This window comes from Neophocaena asiaeorientalis, unplaced genomic scaffold, assembly GCF_003031525.2.
Source record: "Neophocaena asiaeorientalis asiaeorientalis breed wild unplaced genomic scaffold, Neophocaena_asiaeorientalis_V1.1 scaffold166, whole genome shotgun sequence".
Lineage (NCBI taxonomy): Eukaryota > Metazoa > Chordata > Mammalia > Artiodactyla > Phocoenidae > Neophocaena > Neophocaena asiaeorientalis.
In genome coordinates this window covers 3032305-3058749 of record NW_020174933.1, presented here as the reverse complement: position 1 = coordinate 3058749, position 26445 = coordinate 3032305, and the positions used below count along the sequence as shown (strand labels likewise).

General features: G+C 44.7%; 1 protein-coding gene across 7 annotated transcripts in view; it reads left to right on the top strand.

Annotated features, from left to right (window-relative positions):
- The window catches only part of EDARADD (EDAR associated via death domain), a 61755-nt gene that overhangs the window by 6420 nt on the left and 28890 nt on the right, over positions 1-26445 (top strand). For 5 of the 7 annotated variants that reach the window (XR_003005491.1, XM_024761466.1, XM_024761463.1 and 2 more), the window contains exons 2-4: positions 4015-4073; positions 7553-7592; positions 13745-13803. Coding sequence is in view for 6 of the 7 variants with exons in the window: in XM_024761466.1 (XP_024617234.1) it covers positions 4015-4073; positions 7553-7592; positions 13745-13803 (158 nt within the window). In the remaining variant the exon portion in view is untranslated. The remainder of the gene's footprint in view (positions 1-4014; positions 4074-7552; positions 7593-13744; positions 13804-26445) is intronic. The other 2 variants (XM_024761462.1, XM_024761467.1) reach the window with 2 other exon arrangements.

The following is a 26445-nucleotide window of genomic DNA, read 5'->3' as shown; positions in this document are numbered from 1 at the left end:
GGATAAGTGGGAGCTCTAATTGTAACTGGGCTTCCTGTGTTGGAGTGACCTTCACCTGAAGATGCTCTTTTCACCTTTGGGGCCCCTACTTCTCACCACTCATGGACTTTTAAAGCTGGAAGGGCACGTGGAGGCTCTCTGTCCCCCCTCCCCCTGACTATTACAGATGAGGCACCTGAGGCCCAGAGAAACAAGTAACTGCAGCTGGCCTTGCTTGCTGTCCCCTGGGGCCTCCGGGAGCCAGGCCGGGTGCCCGGCCGGGTGCCCTTCCAGCAGCTGAGTGGCGTCAGCTCACCTTTTGAGGACCTCCCCAGAAGATGCTCATGTGAATTAAACATCATTCTCATTGCCATCGTGAGACCCCCTTTGATCAATTACCAGCTAATTTGGGGTGACCTCTGCCTTCTTTAGAGTCACCAATCCAGGAGAATGGAGGCAGCTTTGGGACAGTAAAGCAACAGCCAGGATCAGGAGGAAGGTCCCCCCACCCCACCCCGGCTGAGCTGCCGGCCTTACCACCTCGGAGCTCCCACGATCCCCCTTTCTGTTTTGGCTTCTTCGTGCCCCATCTGATATCAGAGCCTTGCCTAGAGGCCCAGCCTGCTGTTACCTGGGGCCTGTAAAAATAAACATTTTAAAGCTTCTGAGTAAACTATTTGATTTCATACTAATAATGTAAACATGTGGCTCCAAGAGCTCTCAGAAATACTTTAGGACAACTGCTTCTAGACTAGCCTCAAATAACCAGGATCAGCCCTCCTCCAAATAATCTACACAGCACGGGCCTGTGAGAACAAAGGTGTTTCTGCGTGAACTACAGCAAGGGCCGGGGGAAGGCCCGGGGTCAGCTAGAACAAGTGGAGCGACAGCGTGGGCCTGGGTCTGTGAGCGGATTTGGCAATAACATGTAAGGAAGAACTTCATCCCCAGCCTGGTCTACGTCAGAAGCTGATACAACGTCAGAAGCTGATACGGTCACAACCATGCGAATGAAAATAATAAAGACCTGAAAGTGCCTCTAAGACTGGTCCTAAACCTCTCCTGATGGCCTGAGCCTTTCCTCATTGCCCTCTCACTTTGCTGTTGTGCTTCAGAAAGCAACAAAAAAAAAACCCCTAAATTCTCTGTGCCCTTCCCATCTTAAATTCCGTCTATTCTCAGAGGTTTCAGACCAAAGCAAGAGACTTTGGGCCTCCAAACACTTGTGGTCCTGTTCACCCCATCACCCTCTGAGGCACAGATTCTCAGGGGGAGTCGTTCCCAAACCTGACCTGACCAGAATGATGATGATCAGCTGGGTGTGGGAACCAGCCACGTGGACCCGCTCCTGTTACAGAGGAAGAGCCAGAGCCCGGGAACACTTAACGTGAGTCATATCCAAGGTCATACCGCTAGACTCATTCAACGTCAGGCCACTAGGTCTCAGCGGTGTGGCGGTGAGGACCCAAGCCGCCTCCTCCCAGGCCCTGTGTGCCTTCCCTTTAACTGTCCTGTTTGCACTCTCACTGCTGCTTTTGGGGGTAATTCTGCCTTTCCCAGCTATCTCCTCCATTTTCTTCTCTTCATCTTTTTCCTTCCTCGCGTACTAATGTCTCTGTAGGAAACAGGCCTAACTTGTCATAGACTTGGTGGGCAATAGCTGCACAGGATTCCTATTAAAATTCCACCCCCCTAGTGGAGGTAAGCTTTTAAAGTATTATCATCCAGGGAATGCCCTGGCGGTCCAGTGGTTAGGACAACACGCTCTCACTGCTGAAGGCCCAGGTCCAATCCCTGGTTAGGGAACTAAGATCCCACAAGGCCGCGTGGCCAAAAAAAAAAGTTTTATCATCCAGATACACTTTGGTGAAAATTAAGCGGTTGACACTAGGCTGTGATAGGAGGGAAAGAAAGGACTGGAGGCTACTCATGGTGGCTTCTACTACCCGCTCCCCAGCCAGGAGCTAGACATGAGAAGGATAGAAAGGAAAAACTGGAAAACCGAGTGCAGGTGTCCGGCTGGACCTATTTGAAGTATGCTTATGTGTCCCGTTCTTTTTCATCTCTAGGCCTTTGCTATGCTGTTCCCTCTGCCTAGAATGCTTTTCCCTCCCTGACTTCTCCTGGCTAGCTTCAACTCATCCTTCTGGACTCAAGTGTCATCTCCTCTATAGGCTCCTCTCTACCCGCTCTTCACTCCCCACCAGACACCCCAGGCTAGGCTTGTGTTCCTCCTGTGTTTCCATATCCTTCTGCATTTCTACCATCTTAACACCAAATGCTCTGTATGATAATTGCCTTCTCCTTTCCTTGGGCAGCAGGAGTTCTGTAAACTCAGGGTGGAGTTAGCAACACAGTTTGTTCTTATTTTCTTTACATTGACTTAAATCCAGGTCTGAGTCTGTCATCTACTGGGCTGGCAGGAAATTCCATTTCAGTCCAAACTGGGGCCTGGCCCCTTCCTTAGGGTCATATAGGAACCTAAGAGGATGATGTGGTGCTTGGAAAAAGAGGGGCCTTGAATTTTTAGTGCATCCGGGTGGGCTTGATGTCCTTGTTGTCCAAGCCTGAGAAGACTCTTGAGGTCCAGGAGCCCTCTGTTTCTCTTGCAGACCCAAATCACGGGTTTGTTTCTCTGTGGGGCTGGGAACCCTGAGACCCAGGGGTTAGCCCCCTCTGTGCATTCCCTGATGTGGTCTTGCCACCTCTGGGCTCTGCTAAGGACCACGGCACAGTCCCCACTCGTGGAGCTGCAGTGTCTGTCCCCTGCTCCATGGGGGGACACTGGCAAAAACTCTCTCCTTTTGCCCCCGCTCCTCTGGGCCACCTCCTTTAATCCCTCCAGTGACTGTAGCCTGTCATAAAACAAAGAGATGTTCCCTTCACACTGCTTCTCCTTTGGGCATTGTCAACACCTGCGGGGAGAGAAATGTGCGAAGTCTGGACACGTTCTCAGATGGGAAACATCTGGGGAGAACAAACAAATGATCTCCATAAGTGGACCTGTTTTGTTGGTTTGGATCCCCCAAGGCATTCCCAGGACCTAGTGCCTGGGCCACAGTATGTACTTAATGAAGATTTGGGAGCAAAATGAGAGGTGAATCTTGATTGGCCCAAGGCTGGCCACTTAGGGCTTTGCAGGTCGTGTAGTGACTGCACAAAATACCGAGGATCCCATTCAGACGGATAAGTGGTTGTCGAGCAACATAGTTTTTTGGCAGATGTTTCGTAAACTGTCTTGGAAAGGGGGAGCTTTTTTTCCTAATTTTCTTGCTCAAAGTTATAATCAGATTGTTGCCGATAAGAGACCAGACGAGAAACTCAGGCAATGCTTTATTGGGACTCTTGCTGCAGCATGAGGGGTAACAACAAGAAACAGGTGCGCTTTCTTGCTTGCTGTCCTGGGGGGCGCGGTGAGCTGGGGTGAGAGTGGGAGCGGATTGGTGGGTCGGGCCTGAGGTGTGGCTTAGGTGGCCTGACCACCCCCTTGGTGGTGCTGTGTGCAGGGATCACGTGCAGTACCCTGCTTTTGCTCCCGGCACCTCAGAAATGGCAGTTGGTTTGTGTCCTTTTTGTATTCTTTTCTGTATGTTGTTCATAATTTGCCCAACGGCACTTGCATGCAGTTATTTTTAGTCTTTTATAGTTTCTTTGTACTCTGTTGCTTGAGGAGATGTTTGTCCAGGTGCAAGCGCTCCAGTAAAGGGTCCCAGGTCCCAGCCTGTCTCAAAATCCAGTATGCAAAAGAGTCATTAATATCACATTCACCTAATTTGTAGTTGTTTGTACCTCTGAGTATTTGTAGATATTTATAAGTAAACTGTTCCAAAATATTTTTTTAATGTAGTTTATTAGTCATCATCACTTTCTTGATGCAGCCTGAACTCATTCTTTCTTATTTTGTCTCCACTAATGACTGAAAGTAAGCTTTTCTCCAAACTGGGGTAGCTTGTGTCTATATGAAGACAGTTATCAAAGGACACACTGTGCTTCTGAGAAGTTAAAGAAAATGCTCTCTATTTGTTCTCTTTACAGATCATTTGACAAAGGAGCCAGTGGAAGACACAGACCCTAGCACTATATCTCTTAATATGGTAGGTTACAACTTTTACATTAATGGTGATGACTCGTTTTTCCTTTTTCCCCTTTGTTATTTCTTTATATTTTTTATTACTTAGTACTTACATGAAATTTGAAACCCTAAAATAAAGTTTTCCAAGATAAATTTCTTTTTCATGATATTTCTCTGTGACATAATAAACTTCGGATTTCTCCAGGTTAAAAATGGTGTTAGACTCTGTTCTCATTTTGCACATATCAGAAGTGGTCTTCTTAGGTTGCGTGAGGTCTTTATCTGCTTGTCTACTTTTAATACTATTTTTAATTACCAATTCTTCAGAAATCAAAATATCTAACTTGAGATCGAAAGAAAAAACAGGACAAACTTAAAGTTAAAGGCGGCCTGCTCATGTGTCAGTTGGGCATACACTGTTGATTTACCTCTGTTACCACTTTTTTTTTCTTTTAATTTTTAAATTTTATTTTTGGCTGTGTTGGGTCTTTGCTGTTTCACGTGGGCTTTCTCTAGTTGCGGCAAGCAGGGTCTACTCTTCGTTGCGGTGCACAGACTTCTCACTGTGGTGGCTTCTCTTGTTGCGGAGCACGGGCTCTAGGCATGCGGGCTTCAGTAGTTGTGGCTCGCGGGCCCTAGAGCTCAGGCTCAGTAGTTGTGGCGCACGGGCTTAGTTGCTTCGCGGCACGTGGGATCTTCCTGGACCAGGGCTAGAACCCGTGTCTCTTGCATTGGCAGGCGGATTCTTAACCACTGCGCCGCCAGGGAAGTCCCTCTTCTGGCTTCTGATGGTCGTTGGCAGTTCTTGGTGTCCCCTGGCTTGTAGCTGCTTCACTCCATTTTCTTCCTTTGGTGGCACGTGGCCGTCTTCTCCCTGTGTGTCTGTGTCTTGTTATCTCTTCTCCTCTTACAAGGACGTCTGTCGTATTGGATTAAGGGCCTACCCTACACCAGTATAACCTCATCTTAAGTAATTCTATCTACAATGACCCTATTTCCAATGAGGTCACAGTCTGAGGTACTAGGGGTTAGGACTTTGAGGTAGTTTTGGAGGGGACACATTTCAACTATAACATTCCTTCCAGGATTAAATACATGGTCCTTGACATGGCAGATGAGGTCCTCCATGACCATGTCTCAACATCCCCCTGATGAGCCAGTTGTGTGTAGCTATTTGCTGCTCCACAAATGCCCCACGCCCTCCCCCCGTCCTGGGATACCCATAGTGCTGGCCCCTCCCTGCTTCCTCACATAATGAACTCCTATGCAACCCACCACTCAGCCCAAGTGTTCCTTATCTGGGAAGGCTTCTCAGCCTTGGGGCCTTCGGGTGCTGCCTTATCCATAGTCCCTACTTTTTGGTTTTTTTTTGCGGTACGCAGGCCTCTCACTGTTGTGGCCTCTCCCGTTGCGGAGCACAGGCTCAGCGGCCATGGCTCACGGACCCAGCCGCTCCGTGGCATGTGGGATCCTCCCGGACTGGGGCACCAACCCGTGTTCCCTGCATCAGCAGGCGGACTCTCAACCACTGCACCACCAGGGAAACCCCATGGTCCCTACTTTTTATCGCATTGTGTGGGAATTATTTGCTTGCCTGACTTCCTGCGAGGCTGTGCTGACCGTCTTCCCATATGCAGAGTGGGGCACGAAGCAGGCAGCAGTGTTAAATGAGCCAAGCTTCCCGAGATCCTAGAATGGCAGCCTTCCTAAATCCCTTTGCCTCCTTTGCAGGGTCTTCCATGGAAACTGGCTCCATTATTTTGTGTCCAACCCTGTCTTCCTTTTCCACCTCCAGCATGCATCTGTCCTACAGGCTGGCCCGTCTAACAACCACCTGGGCTTGCTCCTCCACGCCCACCATCTGCAATCACCATGCTCCTTTCTCGCGGTCCTCTGAGTCCTGGGCATTCTCTAGGCCCATCTCAACTGTCGGTCTCTCCAGGAAACCTGCACTTGTTTGTTCATGTAGTCTGAACAGAGTCAAAATCTGGGGATGCACAGATCATGGACCCTTCTCTTGAAACACAGTCTGTCTGAGGAAATAGACAAATACTTTGAAAAGAGCCTGAGAAGCACTATGGTACAGATGTGTTTTCCATGCTCTGGGGAGCAGAGTATGGAGAAGGATTTAGTCTGGGGGAAAAGTATTTGATTTTTAAGTTCCCTGTGATTGATGATTGATTGATTTCTTTTTTCACTCAGGATTATGGTTTATTACAGCAAAAGTATTCAGATTAAAGTCAGCCAAAGGAAGAGGGGCATAGGACAGGGCCCAGGAAAGTTGCACGCATGGAGCTTTCAGCTACCCTCTGTCAGTGACGTTGTGTGGACAGTGTTTACTTGTCTCAGGAACGATGTGTGATGATACACACAGAGTATTGACAACCAGGGAAGCTCACCCCACGCTTGGGGTCCAGAGTGTTATTGGGGCTCAGTCATGTAGACACGCTTGACCACCAGTGTGTCTGACCTTAGACTCCAGCCCCTTCACAGGTTGAACTGATACCGTAAAGATGATTGATTGATTTCTTTTGTGGAAAGGGGTTGGAGGCTTCTAGAAGGTTCTGAAACTTTACTGCCTAGCTCCAAAGAAACTCCAAGGAAAGGCGTTTAAAACAGAATCTCTGGTTCCACATTTGTTTCTTTTCCTCTTCTGTCCAAGGAAGATAGTGATGAGACTTACAGGAGAGTTGGGAGGTACAGCTTTTTTTTAGGCTGGAGGACTGACTATAGACCCAAAGGCCCAGATGCAGATGATGGTGGGTACTGAGCCGGGGTCAGAGGACAGGCTAGGGAGATTGGGTGCATCCCCACTCCTCTCATGGAAGTCTTTAGAAAATGACTACATTGTATAATCTGCAGTAGAAGCTTCCAGAAGCTTAGATACCTGCATATTTGTTGGTACCAACAAAGAAATATGTGATTATAAGAGCATTTGCTATTTTGAATTCCCTGTAACAGTACTGCCCTCAACTAACCGTTGGGGAATTGTGCATAATGGGTAACTAATTTGTAGATCTTCGTGCAATTAATGGGATAGTTACCTTTTGACTCCTGTCCTAGTCAACCCGTGACAGAGCTCTCCAATTGTGAGTACTGCCCAGAACACATGCTTATTGGCCCGAATGAATGTCACAGAAATGGTGAGAAGAGATGGGTCTGTCCCCATAATTCACTAACAGAAATGTCCCTCAATTTTGAGCTGCAGGAAATAGAAGAGCACTGCAGAAAAGAGAGTAAGTGTGGTTTAGTGGTCAGAGCTGAAGGCTTCTTCTGTTTCATGTTCCAGTATTAACTTCTCATCCACCTTGGTTTCATTTCTATAAAATTGAGAATGAAAGCAAGCAATGGGTCAGGCATATTGATAAATCCAAGGCTAAAAACTTGCAAGGATTTAAATTAAAATCATGACTTTCCCAAGACAAAGCTTTCTCTTCACTTTGATCTTATACTTGACTACGGTGTTTAAAAATAACACTCCTCTTTTGTTGGTCTCTACAGTCAGACAAATATCCCATTCAAGACACAGGACTCCCTAAAGGTATGTACAGTTAAAGTAGCAATTTAAACTTGTGATTACTTTCATATCTTGAACAAAGCATTAGTCAAAGTAATTTTTCATTTTTTAAAATTTTAAAACAGAAACATACTGATAATTTAGTGCATGATTTGACCTTCTCTGGTATGAATTTTCTTATTAAAATGTAGAAATTATTTTATAGCAAATTACACATCAAATTCCTATGGTGTTTTTTTAACATGCATAAAATGAAGAAAGCCAGGACTGTGAGTTGCAAGTGTCAGAAATGTGGCTCAAATTAGTTTAAAATGGGGGGCGGGACTTGGTGGCTTAGAGTCTTTGGGTGCTGCTAAATCCAAGCATTTAAATGATGTCTCAGGCTCAGTCCCCCACTCCCCCCACAATGGCTCTGTCTTCTGTGTTGGCTCCATACTCGAGCAGGCTTTCCCCACTTGGTGGGAAAGATAGTCTCTGACACCTCCAGCTTTACTTGGTGCAGCTAAAGATGCCGGGGCAAGAGGGAGCCTTTCCCCCAGCACACATGGTACAATTTTAGGGGCAAATTGTGAAAGGAGCAGTTTGGTTGTATGGCCATCCCTGTATCAGCTGCTGTCGTCGGAGGATGGAGGGGTGACCAGGTCTGAGCCTTGAGGTTGGAGGGTGGGGGGCGGAGGGCATGAAGTCAGTTCTACTCAAACCACAGTAAAGAGGGTTCTGTTAGCAGACAAGGGGCAAGGGATGCTGTCAGACCCCAAAGCAAAAAGAGCTTGCTTTTATGATCCACAGGCGAATGTCTCAGGCGTGGTGCAGACCATAAAGGCCTGAGCCTTTCCTAATTTCCCCTGGGGCAGCCTCCAAGGCTGTATCCAGTATGGAGGCTGAGCTGCCGCTTATCGCCCTGGAGTGTTTACCTTGTGCTCTGCTGACCAGCCAGAGAGGAGGGGTGGGGAACAATCAGATCTGAGCAGCTTCAGAGATGGCAGGGACACCCCGGCTTCCTGGAGAGGAAGGACTTCCCAGCACAGCCTGCTGTGGGGTTCCCCAGCAGCCCTTGTGGTGATGGGTATCACAGGGTCACTGGGTTGCAGGGTTGGGAGCTCCCTGGCAGGGCCCACCTGTGGTTAAGTCTGTAGTTCTGCCAAGTCCCCCTCCCTCATTCTCTACTCACCAGACTCTTCTTCCTGCTCTCTGAAATGGCATCATTAGAGTTTCATTCCTTTTGCCCCCTGTGCACGTCCCAGGAATGGCAGTGGTGTAGGGAAAAGAGGCTGAAGGCCAGGTTTGAGCCCAAATCCTGGCTGTACTAGGGGAGGCTTCTCCCAAGCACACTTTGCCCTTTCCCCTCTCCATGAATGACTTCTCAGTGTCCTGAATTCCCCAAGCTGTGATTGCCTAGTTCAGCAAGAAAGTGGAAGGTGCAAGCCAGGCCACCAGGACGAATTGGAGGCCGTGTTGGGCCGTGTTCCTTGGATTTTTAGGGTGCAGTGAAGAATTACCTGGGGAGCTAGTTTAAAATGCAGATTCTGGGCCCCGCTACTCCAAAATCATGTGGTGGGTCTGGGGTCAGGCCCAGAAACTGGTGTTTTTAATGCAAACCTGAGTGGGTGGGACACAGACCTCCCTTTGAGAGCCTGCCTAAGAAGCTTCAAGAATGTGGTGTGGGGGCTTCCCTGGTGGCGCAGTGGTTGAGAATCTGCCTGCCAATGCAGGGGACACGGGTTCGAGCCCTGGTCTGGGAAGATCCCACATGCCGCGGAGCAACTGGGCCCGTGAGCCACAGCTACTGAGCCTGCGCGTCTGGAGCCTGTGCTCCGCAACAAGAGAGGCCGCGACAGTGAGGCCCGCGCACCGCGATGAAGAGTGGCCCCCGCTTGCCGCAACTAGAGAAGAAACAAAGACCCAACAGAGCCAAAAAAATAAATAAATAAATAATTAATTTAAAAAAAAGGATGTGGCGCGCCACATGTAGGAGACATGTAAGAGACACCCAAGCTGCCTCCAGACCGCCAGCTCTGAGAGGACTCAGCAGTTGACCTCATGGCTTAGGGTCCCAGTGTCCAGTCTGCAGTGCAGAGAGGGCAGTATTACACCGACCTCCCAGGGTGCTTGTGAGAATTCAACGAAACGAGACTGGAACAGCACCTGACTCCCAACAAGCATCTGACGGGTGTGGAGGGAAATCTGGCAAAAGAATCGTGAGCCATCAGGGTAGAGGACTGTTGAAAGCTTTTTGTAGCGGAGAGGCAAGAGTGGAACCACCGTTTTAGGTAGACTGGGCCACAGCAACTATTCGAAGACCTTTTCTATCACTCTTGGACATGATTTTCTGTTTTAAGAGAAGAAGATTGTTGCTTAATAGCCTGATAATACAGTAACTGTACCGTTGGGTTTCTCCTAGAATTTGAGTTTTACAAAACCTTAATTAAAATTAATTAAAATGGTGGTGAGTTGACAAGTAACTCCAGATCTTTCCTCTGTCCTTATTCATGGGGGGGGAGGGGAAGTGTTATTAAGCACCGAATTTCTTATCTCCAAGAAATACGTCGTCTTCCATGTAATATCCAACATTTGCATTTAATAACAATTTAATGTCTGCAGTATTTTTTTCAAGCATACCATAATGGAGCCAGTATCATCGTTAAATGCTTATGGTAATTTTCTCACTGAAGTTGTTTTTAGGGAAACAGAGCCCATATATAATTAGTGAAGAGACTAATTTACAGCTTAAAAGTAAACGTAGGCTTCCTTGGTGGCACAGTGGTTAAGAATCCACCTGCCAGTGCAGGGGACACGGGTTGGAGCCCTAGTCCGGGAAGATCCCATATGCTGCGGAGCAACTAAGCCCGTGCGCCACAGCTACTGAGCCTGCGCTCTAGAGCCCGCGAACCACAACTACTGAGCCTGCGCTCTAGAGCCCATGCTCCGCAACAAGAGAAACCACCGCAGCGAGAAGCCTGTGCACTGCAACGGAGAGTAGCCCCCGCTCTCCGCAACTAGAGAAAGCCCGCACGCAGCAACGAAGACCCATCGCAGCCAAAAATAAAAATAGATAAATAAATTTATTTTTAAAAAAAGTAAATGTAATCTAATTATATTAAGACCAATTCAGACTCTGACACTTAAGTGAATTCTAGGGGGGCTACTATATTTAATAGGGGAGTCATTTGTAATTAGCTTGAACCATTTCCATATGATTTTATAAGTCCTCAAAATGTATTTTCTTAAGAAAATTATCATGTTTCACAAAGTCTTCATTATAATTCTAGTATACTCCTACTTTTCCCCTGGACAGTACAACATAGTCCCTTAACACGGTCCACACTAGAGTGGCTCTCAATAATGTGCTTTTACCATAAATCAACTGTGGGACTCTAGTGTGATTTCAACGATCAGCACGTTTTTGAGGTGAAACGTGTTGTTATACCTGTTTTCTTGGCGGGAACAAATGTGTAGCTTCTGCCTCCCCTGATTTTAGAGATTTCGGGAGGTTCATTCTGTCAGGCTTCTGTTATGATAGGTGCTCTGTGAGGATGTGTAGGCACCAAATTCAGGACTAATTTAAGATTGGAGTTTATCTTATGTCACAGAATTCCTGTATCTCGTAGAAACTACTGGCTTGAGGGTTCTGAAGGAAATGTGACTCTTCATATTTTGAGAGAAAAATGTATTTGGAAAAATAATTCTGATTTTTGAGGCACTATTCCTAGTGAGGGGAAATGGCACATAACTACATCATAAAGCAATCAAAATTTTACCATCTTCATCTTCTCTGGCATTACTGCCCTTCCATTGTTCAAAAAATTTAAATAGCAGATGTAAAGTTAAAGAGAAGTAGACTGATTTTATTGTTAATTATTTTGAGAAATTTGAACTTAAGCATGGATGATATTTGGAATAATTCGTTAACTAAATGTAGAAGTAGTAGTTCAGTTTGAAAAAGGAGAAAATAAACAAGTACTCAGGAGATCACCAAAATAATTCCTAAGTAAAAATGTCTGCCTGAAAACTAGCAGGCCAATGTGTTGTATTTTAGATGATTTCTCATCTTGCCAGTTGACCGACAGTATCTTGCTGATAGGTTTCCTTGTTGTAACATGAAACTAAAAGCCCCTCCTTCCCGCACGATTTACCGTGACCTGGTCCCGCTCATTCCACAAGTTCACTGCCTTCCACCCAGCCATGACGGAGAGTCCTGACAGTCTCCTCTTTTAGCAAACCAACCCCTCCCCCAGTTATGACACACATACAAAGGTGGCCATTCTTTTTTTTTTTTTTTTTTTTTTTTTGCGGTACACGGGCCTCTCACTGTTGTGGCCTCTCCCGCTGCGGAGCACAGGCTCCGGATGTGCAGGCTCAGTGGCCATGGCTCACTGGCCCAGCAGCTCCGCAGCATGTAGGAGGATCTTCCCAGACCGGGGCACGAACCCGTGTCCCCTGCATCGGCAGGCAGACTCTCAACCACTGCGCCACCAGGGAAGCCCTGAAGGTGTTTTCTTTTATAGAGGGGAGGGAGAGGGGTGCAACCACAGGAATGCTTGGGGGACCATGTAAGAAAAGTTGCTTTTTAATTTCAGGCTAACATTGCGTCGGGAAATAAAAAGCCCCACGTGTCCAGTAATGCTGGGTTAACAGTTATGACACTGGCTATTGTGAGAATTAGTATGACTGAAGTCACATGTCTGTGACTTTTTGCTGTGAAAAATTAGTGTGCATCCGAATTCTGTGGGGTGCTTGTTAGGTGTCAGATTTCTGGGATCCCTGAGATTCCAATTCAGAAGGTCTGGAGTGGAGCCCAGGAATCTGCATTGTTAACAGGCAGCCCGGGTGATTCTGGTGCAAGAGAGCTGGGACTGTCTTGAGAAACAGAAGGCTAGGTAAGCTCTCTACTGCTCCAGCTTAAAAAGATACCATATGGAATCTTAATAAAAGACCGTGCTTTTAGTTTAAATTTTGCAGATAATGATGTTAAGGAAAAAATGGCCTTTAGTCAGAATTGTGTAGGCAGCAATAAATATAGCCCCTTATATGAATAAATCTATCAGCCCAGCCTATAATAGGTCAATGAATGTTAAGGAATGTAAAAATAAATAGGTGAATTAATCTGTCACTCAGTCCTAACTTTTGAACCTTGAATTAAATGATTCTCTATTAAGGGCTTTATTAACGCTAAGATTTTACATGCCACTAAACATTTCTTTCATAACATAATATATTACTGGCGATTTTCAAGGTTAGAGTGCGATGTTGAATTCTGTGGTTAAAGATTAAAATCTGATGGAACAAAATCAGTTTTTAATGCATTTGTACAATCTTCACCACAAGTTGGGGAACTGTGAAGTTAACACATATGTAAGACAGCCTAAGGATGGAATTTCCTTCCCACCAGTTAATTCTGAAAGGTGTTAGACATTTCACATGCCTATCATGTTCCTTTGACTTTCACTGGCAATCCCCACTTTAACCATAGAACTGAAATGGTTTCGGTTTGACTTTTAGGAGAGTGAGCTATGAAGACAAGTATAATCCCACTCTGCTCTCTGAGAGATTTAGTAAACTGTCAAACAGTGAACACCATGGAATCTGATGTAAGGTTATCAGAGGGGAACGTGTTTGGACTACCTCCTGTTCACCCTGTTGGTGAGGGAGGGATCCTGCCCTGGGGTTATGGGGATGGCCACACACAGGACACCTGACACTGGGCAGATGAGATTGACAGTAGCTTGTGAGTCACGGATATTCACAGCCTGGGGAGGGAGGACGCTGCACCCCATGCAGGGTCGCATGGGGGTTGCACTTGGGAACAGAGTGAACAGCTGGGGGCTGGGTGACAAGCGCTGTCCTGTCAAGAGGGTGTGTGACCCCTGGTTCCCAGGGAAGGATATGATGACTTGTCTGAATAATTCTGTGGTCTGGCAGGGAACTGAAACCCTCTGCTCAGGGATAAGCAGGGACTGTGCCTGGTCCCCTTGGAAAGGAGCGTTGTTTAGCTGGCGGTCTTATCCACAGGAGCAGAGCGGGGAGGGGAACTTGCAGCTGGGCCATTCAGGGTCCTCCTGGTTTTACCAGATGTAAACAGCACATAATATTGAGTCTTAATTTTAGGCCTTACAACCACGGAGTATGTGCTTTCTTTATCAAGCTTGCATCTTTTTTTTTTTTTTTTTAATCCCTAGCAGAGGAGTGTGATCCAATTAGTTTGAACTGCCCAACAAATTCTGATGTGCAACACCAGGTAAGAATAATTTCAGTTGTATTTTCACCCTTAGGTACATGCTAATCCAACTAGAATTTATTTAGGAATTGTCTTCTAGAGCTTTAAAAATAAAGAAAGAACAGGATTTTTAGATAATAAGTTTGGAAATGATCTTTAAGCATCCCAGTAATGTAGCACATCTATACAACTTCTGTTACTTTTAGTAACTGAGGTAGCTTTAATCCATTTTTTGGAAATAAATATTTATCCAGATGCCAAAAACCATCAGTGTTACTGAGTTAGAGAGTTGCTTTCTTTCGTGTGTAGTTGGTATGCTGTGGATAGGAACTTTTTAAAGAAGCCCCAACAAAACTGGGTAGTTTAAGAACATTTTTGTAATGTTTTATAAAACTTTTACTTTGTTCAGATATCAGATGTCAAATTTTAACATGTTATTTTGATTGTCCTTTTCCAAAATACATTTATTGTTTTCTGATTATAAAAGAGTGTTATTTTAGACTTCAGATACAACAAAAATGTACCAAAAGGTTGAGAATCGCTTGTCACATTCCATTGTTCACCTCTTGAGGTACATCCTTCCAGAAGCTTCCTTGGGTCACCGTGTGCTTCAGTTACTACTTGTACTTTCCAGCCCATCTCTCTTCACTCACTCAAAGCTCATTAGCAAAACTGCACAATACCTCACATCTGTTAAACTATAGTTAGAACACTAAATGTCTCAAAAAGGATGTCTTGCCTCAAGATAGACTGGTTGGGTCCTGCCCTCTTTATAATATTGATACCAAGTTAATTTTTAGCAAGACAAATTTGAAGTTTTGTTTAGTCTTCCTTTTAAAACATCATTCAGTAATCATTAATAGTGATATTTTTGGATAATCAAATCACTTTTGTAGTAAAGCAGAGTTATACAATAGTTGATAAAACAAGCCATTTTAATCATAAACACGGTTCTCCTGAAATGAGCCTCTCACTGTTGTGGCCTCTCCTGTTGCGGAGCACAGGCTCAGGATGCGCAGGCTCAGCGGCCATGGCTCACGGGCCCAGCCGCTCCGCGGCATGTGGGATCTTCCCAGATGGGGGCATGAACCCGTGTCCCCTGCATTGGCAGGCGGACTCTCAACCACTGCGCCACCAGGGAAGCCCAGTGGTGCTACTTTTAACTTTGATTTGGGGGTCTTCAGTTGCCCACTGAGAATATTATTTTCTTATTTATTAATCCTGATACTCAGCATTTTTCTTGGAATTACAGTCTAGTGATTGACTTTGACATTGACTGAATTTGAGCTATTTTAGTGAACCTAAAGTATAAATTTTTCCTTTCTTGCAATCCTTAATTTGTTTAATAAAGTTTTGCTCCCCACATTTTTTTCAACACGATACAAACTCCTTTGAAGATACAAAAATGTTACGTTTGTTTAGTTTTAGTGATTTTTCCAAAATCATTTAAGATTAGGTACAGAATATGCATTAGGACACTGTTCAGTATTTTTTCTGATTTCAGTGTTATAGTTCTGGCTTTATCAAGTAGGCTGTCTTTAAAGATAAAAAAGATCTATCAGCTAAAGAAAGCGGGAAAAACCTATTTGAGATTTTTATTCAAGTTCTGTTTTAAAACAGGGTGTCTTACATTCCTATAAAAAGTAGCACTGCACCTACCTACTGCAGTTGGTTATTTCTTTGCATAATCTATAGGATTTGTTCTAACTGCTAGATATCCAGAAAGAGTCTTTGAAACCAACTTGGCAGTTAGAACAAAGAAAACTTACTAGGGGAGAAACGTTTAAAAAAAACAAAAACATCCCCACGCTTCATTTTCTATAGCTCAGACATTAAAAGCAAGTTGAAAATACATTCTTTAGAATATTAACATTTGCCGTTTCATTGATTTTTATAATTTAAAAACTAAAATCCACTTCACTTAAGACTTAATTTTAGCCACCTTTTTTGAATGATGCCACGGAAAAACATTGTGGTGTCCTGGCATCAAAATGGAAATCTGACATGTCATAAAATTTCATAAAGGACCCTTTACTTTTAGTAATTTAAAATCAGTACCCCATCTATTAGAGCTATCCTACTTCTACAGTTTGTTACAGCTGGTACTTGTCGAGCATATGTTCTGAGACCGGGTATTCTTGGACATGAAATATACCAGGGGGAGTTGGGGGAGGCAGACCCCAGGCAGAGCTTCCAGACCTGGAGAAGCAGTGTACACAGCTCTAGATTCTAAATGTGGATATGGTTCAGCTGTTTAAAATTTTTTCATGGTTCTTTTTTTAAAAATATTTATTTATATATTTATTTGGTTGCGCTGGGTCTTAGTTGTGGCAGGTGGGCTTCTTAGTTGTGGCTCATGGGTTCCTTAGTTGTGGCATGCGAATTCCTAGTTGCAGCATGCATGCGGGATCCAGCTCCCTAACCAGGGATTGAACCCGGGCCCCCTGCATTGGGAGCGAAGAGTCTCTTTCACCCTCACGGTTCTTTATGTTATAGAAAATGTTTCCCAGAACCTTTGTCAAACAATAAAATTTTAACTACTTTAACTACAGGCACACATGTATGGCAAATTATAGTAAAGCAAAATTTGTTCCAGTTTGTAGCCAAGAATCCATGCCAAGAGGAAACTGAGGTAGTAAGAAAAACAGTAAATATTAGGATCCTAAGTTGGAGTTAGAAGTTATGAAAAAAATGACATTTTCTTCTATTTATGCTGTTTTTTTGGTTTTACCAAACTGTAATTTTTTTTAAGGTTTAAAATCCACATTAAATTATTGGTATGATATGGTATTATTAGTGTGATACCAATTTATGGTGTTGGTAATAAGGGAAACTGGTGTAGGGTGTTCAGGAATGCTCTATACTATCTTCTCAAATTTTCTGTAAATCTAAAACTATTTTGAAGTATATATATATTTTAAAAACCACACTAAATGGAATTTAGAATCTAGAAAAACAAAAAAAATCATCCAAAATCGCACCACTCTAATACTCTATTTTTGTCATTTTGATGTATTCCCTTATACATTTTTTTCATAAGGATAATTATAGAAACTGTTTGCAGACAATTTTATATCTTGCTTTTGTTGTATAATATTATCTCACAAACATTTCATCCAGTTTGCTACATGGCCTTACCATCCATCTGAATGGCTGCATGATACTGTCACCTCTGATATTTATTGATAACAGAAATAGATTCGAGGATGTGTGTCTGAGGGCAGGGTGAGAGCGCTCCTGGTAGAAGGAATGCTGTAAGCAAAGGCTCTGAGAAGACTCAGGGACAAATACTTTGCCTGGAGCTGAGGTATTGGGAGATTGTAGGCAGTGAGGCTGGAAGATCTGTTGGATCTGGGGTCCCAGAGCCTTGAATGCCAGAGAGAGGCAGATGGAAGGTATTGGTGGTTTTTAAGGGATGGTCCCATGACTGTATCTGGGACCCTGGGAGACTGGAGAGAGGATGAGACCAGGTCTTAGGCCTGTGATTGGGAGAGGGATGCTACTAACAATATCAATAGAGAACTCACGAGGACGATAGGATTTGTGTGTTTTTAGGATTGAGAATTGTTTGTTGTTTGTGGGCTGTGGAAAAAGGAGATAATGGTCATAGAGTTTGGGGTATGTGAGATGTGTGATAGGAAGGGCTGCATTGGGGGTTGGTTTAGGATTCCTGCATCAGGAGGTTACACTTGAAGCCCAAGGGGAGGATGGGACTGTCGATGAGAGAGTCCTTGTGCAAAAGCAGAGAGGAGAGACCAGGATGGAGCCTTGAAGAACAACCTGGAGGCCAGAGGAAGAAAAGGAGCTCAGAGGTAGACAGAGGAGTGGCCAGAGAAGAACACTGTCAGTGTTCGAGGCATCTGTACTTTCCTTTGCAGCACTTTCCCAGTTTACAGTTACATGTTTGCTGATGGTGTCATTGTCTCTCCCCACGAGGGCAGGGACTGCTGTGTTTTTTGGCTTGTAAGTGTATCCTCCATCCCTAGCACATAGTAAAGTCTCAATAAATACATGTTGAGTAAAGAGAGAAAAAGGCCAGGATTGGGCATTGCTTCACGTGCCAAGGAAAGGGCCGTCAACATCATCCTGTGGTCAAGGGCGAGGCCTACAAAGACACCTTTGGATTTGTCCTTTCAGACGTTACTGGGACCTTTCAGGAAGGAACTCCATCATAGGGACAAAAACATAATTGCACAAGGCTGAAGGAGTGAGTGGGTGATAAGAAAGTTTATGTAGTTCTGTCAAATTCATTAAGGTAGCAAGGAAAAAATAGTAAACTTTTATTTGAAGGTGTTGGAAGATACAGGAAAAGCTGCTTTTTTTAAGGTTGGGAAACAACAGATTTTAAAGGATAAGTTATCACCAGGAGTGGAGAGATTAAAAATTAAGAGGGAGAAGAAAGAGAAGTGGAATAATTAATGGGATTTGTTTTCCCTGTGGAAGGTAGAGAGGATTAATTTTCTTAGCAACTGTTTATTGATAACATCCTTAGCAATATCTTGTGGAGAAGACACAGCACATTGATTTCCCTCAAGGAATTTGTAATCTGGAAGGTGAGATATATGTGCCTCTATGTTAGATAAATAAAGTTATCAAAGGTACAGAGAGATGAGTTAGCATTTTAAAAGTAAGAACCTCAACGCTTTTTCAGAGGCAAGACTAGAAGAAGTGGAAAGATAGAAACTTCTTTTTTAGATGTAAAGGCAAGAAGTTGAGTTAGTTGATGTCAAATTTGAATTGTGCCTTGAATGATGACATTTGGATGGGGCAGGAAGGGAAGAAGTCCATCGAAGTGGGATTGACTATACACACTACTATATTTAAAATAGATAATCAACAAGGACCTACTGTATAGTGCAGGGAACTCTGCTCAATATTCTGTAATAACCTAAACGGGAAAAGAATTTGAAAAAGAATAGGTACCTATATAGGTATAACTGAATCACTTTGCTGTACACCTGAAACTAACACAACACTGTTAATCAACTATACTCCAATATAAAATAAAATTTTAAATAAATAAAAAGAAATCCAGCAAGATATTAGGGGACTAAAGAGTTTGTTCTGTTCATACAGCAGGGAGGCCATAGGCCTTCGTGAACTAGGTGGTGGTATGACAGTGTTTGATAAATTGGAAATAGATTGCAAGTGGATAGATGATGACCCAGCCAGCCAGCCAGCCAGCCAGCCAGCATTTGAGTCCAAGAATGTCTCACCACTACTCTCCTAGGTGCTGGGGGGACAGTGGTACACACTTAGAGTTTTCAGTGAAATTGGGCGTTTTTAAATCTCCGGCAAGGAAAGCTGAGTCGGAATGTTTAAGCTAAGAGACTCTCCCTTAGGTTCTCAGAGAGTCTCAGCACAGAAATAGAGGGAAAAGACAGAAGACATTTACTGAGGTCATTCAACAGGTAAGCAAGCTTCTTTGATCAGAGAAAGGCTTGTTTCTCACACCCCAGCATACCTGTCCCCCAACAGCCAACGTTTTCTCTAACTGCCACCGAGAGAGGTGCTGCTCTAGAGGAATCTTGAGGGCCACGTTGGAAGTACGGGCTTCATCTTCCAGGCCCTGGGAAATGAGGGGTTAAAAAGAGAGTCTTAGAAAGGTTATCCTTGTAGTGGCTCGTCAAGGGGATGGGTAGGAAGAAAGACTGAGGCCAGGAGACCCCAAGTGGCTGTTACAGGAAGCTCATCCCAGGGGCCCCAGTGCAGCTGTGGAAGGAAGAATGAAGAGCGGGGATTGTAATTCCAAGGGGTAAGTGTTCACTCGCTGTGACTGCTGTAACGAAGCACCACGCAGAGGGTGCCGTAAGCAACAGAAATGCATTGTTTCACAGCGTGGAGCCTGTGAGTCTGAAATCAAGGTGTGGGCAGGGTTGGTTCCTCCCAGGGGCCATGAGGAAAAGATCTGTGCCATGTTACTCTCCTGGGTGTGTAGACGGCCGTCTGCTCCCTGTGTCTCTTCACATCATCTTCCCTCTGCGTGTGCCTGTCTCTGTGCAAATTTCCCCTTTTTCTAAGGACACCAGTCATATTGGTTTAGCGCCCACCCTCGTGGCCTCATTTAACTTGATCACCTTTGTAAAGAGCCTCTCTCCAAATACAGTCTCACTCTGAGGTGCTGGGGGTTTGGACTCCAATGTGCGTCTTTGGAGGGACACCATTCAACCCCTAAAAATGCTTGGAAAAAAAAGAAAAAGAAGAACCAATACATAACAACACATTTTGAGGGAGAGATGTCAGGGATTCAGTGTCTGACAGGACTTGGAACGAAGAGAAGGGAGGGTTGGAGATCTGCTTCAGAGAATTCCAGCTGGTAGCCAGGTGCATAGTGGGGCCACTGTCGAAAAATAAGAAAGTAGTTTATCTGGGCAGTGGGGAAAAAGTGAGTTCATCTTTTTTTAAGCTCTTAAATGAAATGAACTCCATACAGTAGTTAAATCTCTCATCCAAGTTCAAAGCCTTTCTCTTCACCTCCAACTCAGGCCTGATCTGAAATGTTGAGGCCCGAAAGAGGGGCAGGTGACCTTGGTTCTCCTCCCCTTCCCCAGCAGGTGGGAATTCAACACTGCAATTACCTGATACAGGCAAAGCATTCCCAGCTGAATGTTCACAGCTGCCCCCAACAGCTAGCCCCAGCTCCTTCTCTCCCAGGCCTACATCCTGCACCTCTTACCTTGGACAGGGTCCTTTCAAGATGGCGATGGCTCTGGCCCACTCGGCAGTGGCAAGCTCACCCCACTGTCCGACCGTCAGGAAAGCTCCAGCTGGCTTCTCTCTCCTCATACACACAGGGTAGTGTCTCCCAGTGGCAGAGGGTTTGGCACTATGGGTATCTACATATCAACAAGCATCAGGCTAAGGAGTGACAGGCCATCTCCCCTTCCGGCATGCACCCCCAACAAGAGGTGACCTTGAGGCCCCCTTCACTTGGCTTGGGGGGTGGAGCTGAGGGCTGCCCCTTCCTCCTTATGAGCAGAGGAAGGAAAGCAGCCCCCACTCTCACTTCTTCCACTGAGTCCTTCAGAGAAATCTCTTCCTCTTCTATAAGCTGAGGGTGGGGCTCCTACCACTATTCTTGGCCCTTCTCAGCTGGTCCTTTGGGGTTTACCTGGGACCTCTCTGTGGGGTGTATGCATACCATTGTCCTGAGCTTGGGGCTCCAGTTAAAACTCTTAAGACAGTGGGAAAACATCCCATCCCCTATCCTGTTATATTCTATGTCATAGAGTTACTTGAGTTTCCCAGTTACGGGACTTTGAGATTGTTTCAACTGTTTTACTGTTCTCAATACTGCTATGGTGGATGTCCAAGTGTCCGTCCCCACCATATAAGGCTATATATTTCCTTAGACTACATTTACATCTCCATTTCCAGGCTAGACCTAATAGGCCACACTGACAGTTTGTTCTTCCACTAAGCAAGCTGTAAGGACTCAAAGTCAATTCCTAGTCATAAATACGACCAAATTTTAAAAAACATGTTGTCTTATCTATCGAAAGCCTATCAACAGCTAATTGATGTCTTCGAAATTAAACAAGCCTTTTAAAGTTCCACATTGTATTACCCAGAGTAAATGGCGGGCAGGGGACATACATCCAGTTTTAAACCACAGAAACTCCAAGCATGCTGGTCCGTTGATAGTATTATACAAAGTATAATATGATAGCCAAGACAGAAAAGTGGCTTTAACAACTGATGCTAAAGTAGCGGCCCAAGAGATTAATTTTGTATTTTATTTATTCACCAAAGAAACAAATGTTTTATTTCCAAGGACACATATTTTGTATCTCAGGTGGGACTCTCCCCTGTAGCCTTGGCCCTTCACATACCCTCTGGGCTCTCACCTTCATCCCAGCTCTCCCGCACACCCTCTGTTCTGACAGAGGCCGGAGCCCTGTCTATATTATACCTTAACTCCTGAGCTTGGTGCCTCCTGGTACTAAATCAGCGGGGAGGCTTGGCATTGCTAATCCTCACCATTTAGAAAGTGGGTTTGGGCCCAGATGCTCAAATTGACAACTTGGCATCTTTAGAGCTGAAGGGGACCATAGAAATCATGTTGTTTCACAGAGGGGACCTGAGCCAGTGGTTGAGAGGCTGAGTTGGGACCTGGGGCCTTGTCCATCATCCCTCCACCCCCATCCACCCCCTCATGCCTAGCATTTCTGAATCGGTAGCACTTGGTGTTACCATTGGCTGCTGGGCCTCTTGCCTGGCCTAAATCTAGGGAGACAGGCTTTTCCACAGTTCTCAGTGCTGTCAGTCTGGCAGACTAGCGCTAGGGTAAACACTACTGGAACAAAATTGGTAAATGGAGGGGTTGCTCCTGTCTTTAAAGTGGACTGAGAGGTGGGTGGCAAAATCCCATCCAGCAGCCTCATTGCCTTCGCAGAGACCCTCTGCAAACCCGAAGCAGGTACGTGTGTATTAATGACAGGGAATGGACCTCACCAGCACTTGCTGTAGATGGTATCTTCTGAGTCAGCCCAGCGGGCCCCTACCCGCCCTTCTGGATATGCAGCAATCCTTTCAAGCTCCAGCAAGATCTGTTTGATAGATTGGCGGGTCCTTTGGTTTGTTCTCTAGGGGAAAATCAGATTGTTCTGCTTTTAGGAAATACTTGGTCATTCCTTACTTCGCCCCTGATGTGAAGTTTAGAGATGGGGAACCAGATAAAACTAGAGAACTTTGCCCAGAACCTGCACTTAGTATTTTTAAGAGTTTTTTTTTTAATTGACATATTTTCTCCTAGTTATTAATCAGATTTTCCTCCTTCTTTGTATGTTTATTAATTTTTTATTGCATGGCAAACATTGTGAATTTTACATTATTGATCTGGATTTTATTAAGTTCCTTTATTTTATTTTGTTTTTTGGCTGTGCCATGCAGCTTGCAGGGTCTTAGCTCCCCGACCAGGGATCGAACCCGGGCCCCCTACAATGGAAGTGCATTAGGACAGCCAGGGAATTTCCTTACACTTGGTATTTTTAACTCTGGTGAGAGGGACTCCCTTTAGCCTTGCAATCACCATCTCCCAGTCCAAACAGGCTGCACTTTCTTTAAACAGGCTGTCAGAAGGTTGGTTCTTGAGACAGAGCTGTCTGGGCATTTAGAGGAGGGAGAAGGAATTTCAAGGGGTTGGTTTTGCTAGAATGGGAATCACCTGTTCGACTCTATGAATTTCAGTCTCTAATCTCTCTTGCCTTGTGCTCCTTAGTCTCCCTGCTCCCTTTGTGCTTCACTTATCTACCTTCCCATCAGTCTACAGAGTTGACAATCTCTCCTCTAACACGGTGATGGAAGGTGCTACGTTAGAATTAATGAATAGATGCACTAACCATTAGAAAGTGAAAACTACGTGAATAATACCAGGTGAGCTTGACTAGGGCCTTTAAGAGCTGTGGATCTTTTCTTTCTGCCTTTGAATACCTTAGACAAGTTTGCCTAAAACAGATAATGATCTGATTCTATCTCCCATTTGGTGTTTAACTGCCTCAAGTTGTGTCACCTTACTTTTTCTAGCCTACATTTATTTATTCCGGGCTGTATCTTCCAGTGACCTGCCTGCCTTCTCACTGTGCTCTGCCGTACATGGAACCATCACATCTTATCCCTGGGGACAGTCCCTCCCACATCGGAGACCTAACCGGGTCTGTTTTCTTTCTTCCTCCCCCTCACTCCCTCTGCCCATAGGTTTCGCTGCTAACAGCCTCCACTCATCAGGAATTTTGGTGATGCTCTTGCTGATTCTGGGTGGACCCTGCCTTGCCCAGCCCTAGGTTAGGTGGACTAGGACCTCCTCCTTTCTCTGTTTTTGATTCCTGGAGAAAACGGTGAAACGCAAACTGCTCTTCCCACTACAAATTCATGCCACCCAACCACAGTCATCATTTCAGGACCTTGAGTCCCCTTTTTCTATAATGAACTTCCCAGAAATGAAATTTTATTTCATGAGTTTTTGTTTTGTTTTTTGCGGTACGCGGGCCTCTCACTGTTGTGGCCTCCCCCGCTGTGGAGCACAGGCTCCGGACGCGCAGGCTTAGCGGCCATGGCTCACGGGCCCAGCCGCTCCTGGCATGTGGGATCTTCCCAGACCGGGGCACGAACCCGTGTCCGCTGCATCGGCACGCGGACTCTCAACCACTGCACCACCAGGGAGGCCCCATGAGTCTTTTTGAATTATGGTTTTCTCAGGGTATATGCCCAGTAGTGGGATTGCTGGGTCCTGTGATAGTTCTATTTTTAGTTTTTTAAGGAACCTCCATACTGTTCTCCATAGTGGCTGTATCAATTTACATTCCCACCAACAGTGCAAGAGGGTTCCCTTTTCTCCACACTCTCACCAGCATTTATTGTTTCTAGATTTTTTGATGATGGCCATTCTGACCGGTGTGAGGTGATACCTCATTGTAGCTCTAATTTGCATTTCTGTAATGATTAGTGATGCTGAGCATCCTTTCATGTATTTGTTGGCAATCTGTATAGCTTCTTTGGAGAACTGCCTATTTAAGTCTTCTGCCCATTTTCAGAGTGGGTTGTTTGTTTTTTTTTCAGTTAATTAATTTTTGTCTGTGTTGGGTCTTCGTTGCTGCACAGGGCTTTCTCTAGTTGCAGCGAGCAGGGGCTGCTCTTCGTTGTGGTGCATGGGCTTCTCAATGTTGTCGCTTCTCTTGTTGTGGAGCAGGGCTCTGGGGTGTGCAGACTTCAGTAGTTGTGGCGCACAGTTTAGTTGCTCTGTGGCATGTGGGATCTTCCTGGACCAGGGCTCAAACCCTTGTGTCCTGCATTGGTAGGTGGATTCTTAACCACTGCGCCACCAGGGAAGTCCTGTTTGATTTTTTGATATTGAGCTGTATGAGCTGCTTGTATATTTTGGAGATTAATCCTTTGTCAGTTGCTTCGTTTGCAAATATTTTCTCCCATTCTGAGGGTTGTCTTTTCATCTTGTTTATGGTTTCCTTTGCTGTGCAAAAGTTTTTAAGTTTCATTAGGTCCCATTTGTTTATTTTTGTTTTTATTTCCATTTCTCTAAGAGGTGGGTCAAAAAGGATCTTGCTGTGATTTATGTCATAGAGTGTTCTGCCTATGTTTTCCTCTAAGAGTTTGATAGTGTCTGGCCTTACATTTAGGTCTTTAATCCATTTTGAGTTTATTTTTGTGTATGGTGTTAGGGAGTGTTCTAATTTCATACTTTTACATGTAGCTGTCCAGTTTTCCCAGCACCACTTGTTGAAGAGGCTGCCTTTTCTCCATTTGTATATTCTTACCTCCTTTATCAAAGATGAGGTGACCGTATGTGCGTGGGTTTATCTCTGGGCTTTCTATCCTGTTCCATTGATCTATATTTCTGTTTTTGTGCCAGTGCCATACTGTCTTGATGACTGTAGCTTTATAGTATAGTTTGAAGTCAGGGAGCCTGATTCCTCCAGCCCCATTTTTCTTTCTCAAGATTGCTTTGGCTATTCGGGGTCTTTTGTGTTTCCATACAAATGGTGAAATTTTTTGTTCTAGTTCTGTGAAAAATGCCATTGGTAGTTTGATAGGTATTGTGTTGAATCTGTAGATTGCTTTCCTGAAATGAAATTTTAAAAGAAAAATCATAGTACTCTAATTTGATAGAGTCTATTCATGCCTGTGTCTTTGACTTATTTCTACTTTGGGACCGAGTCAAAAGAAAATGTGGTAAGACAGGTACAAGCTAAAGGGCAAAAATGCCTGCTTCCTAGCACTTAGTAGTTATTTCCCTGAGAGCAGCATAAAGAGAAGTTTTTTTATTTATCATTAAATTGCACGGGTCCTTTACTTTATCTGCTCTAATTGACCTAATGGCTTCTATTCTCATTATTGTTCAGTGCCACGTGGACTGTAATGCCTTTGAATTTCACAAGTGGGCTAGAATTTCACTTAAAGTTCCTGTCGGTGTGGGTTTCAGGGTGTAGCTGCCCTTATACACGTTTGAGAGTATAAATTGATAACAACTTTTGGGAAATTATTTGGCAGCCATCTATTACCCATTGATCCAGTGGTCCCGCTTTAAGGACTTGATCTCACAGACATCACAGCAGAGTGTGTTTGAAACAGAGGAGAGTTGTGGGTATCTTACATGCACATAGGTAGGAAGTGGTTGAATGAATTTTGGTACTTTGACACCGTGTCCCCTGCATCGGCAGGCAGATGCTCAACCACTGTGCCACCAGGGAAGCCCCCTCCTTCTTTCATCTTTGAAACCATAGCCAAGGTATGAAATTACACCTCAGCGTCCCCACCTTGAAGTCACAGGAACAGCCACTGCAGTCTTTGACCTTCACTTCAACTCCAGAAGTAGCAGGTCTCCCTTTTAATTGGATAGAAATCTCTCTGAAGAGAAGAAAGAACTAAATGTACACAAACCCACAGGTTTGCTCTCATCCTAGCAAAGCACCATAACATTCATTTCAGATTCCTATTCTTCCAGATTTAGTTCTTTCATCCTCAGTGAAACTTGCCCTGTTTCTGAGGTCTCACTCGAGTTCCTGCCCACCTTTGTGCTCCCTTGGCACTCGGTCTGTGCCTTTTTTACACGTTATTCCTTGTGGTAACAGTGTTTATGTGCGTGTTTTTGTCCCGTTACTGGATCATAACCTTGCAGTATCAGGAGTCTGCATTGTTGCCAACACTGAA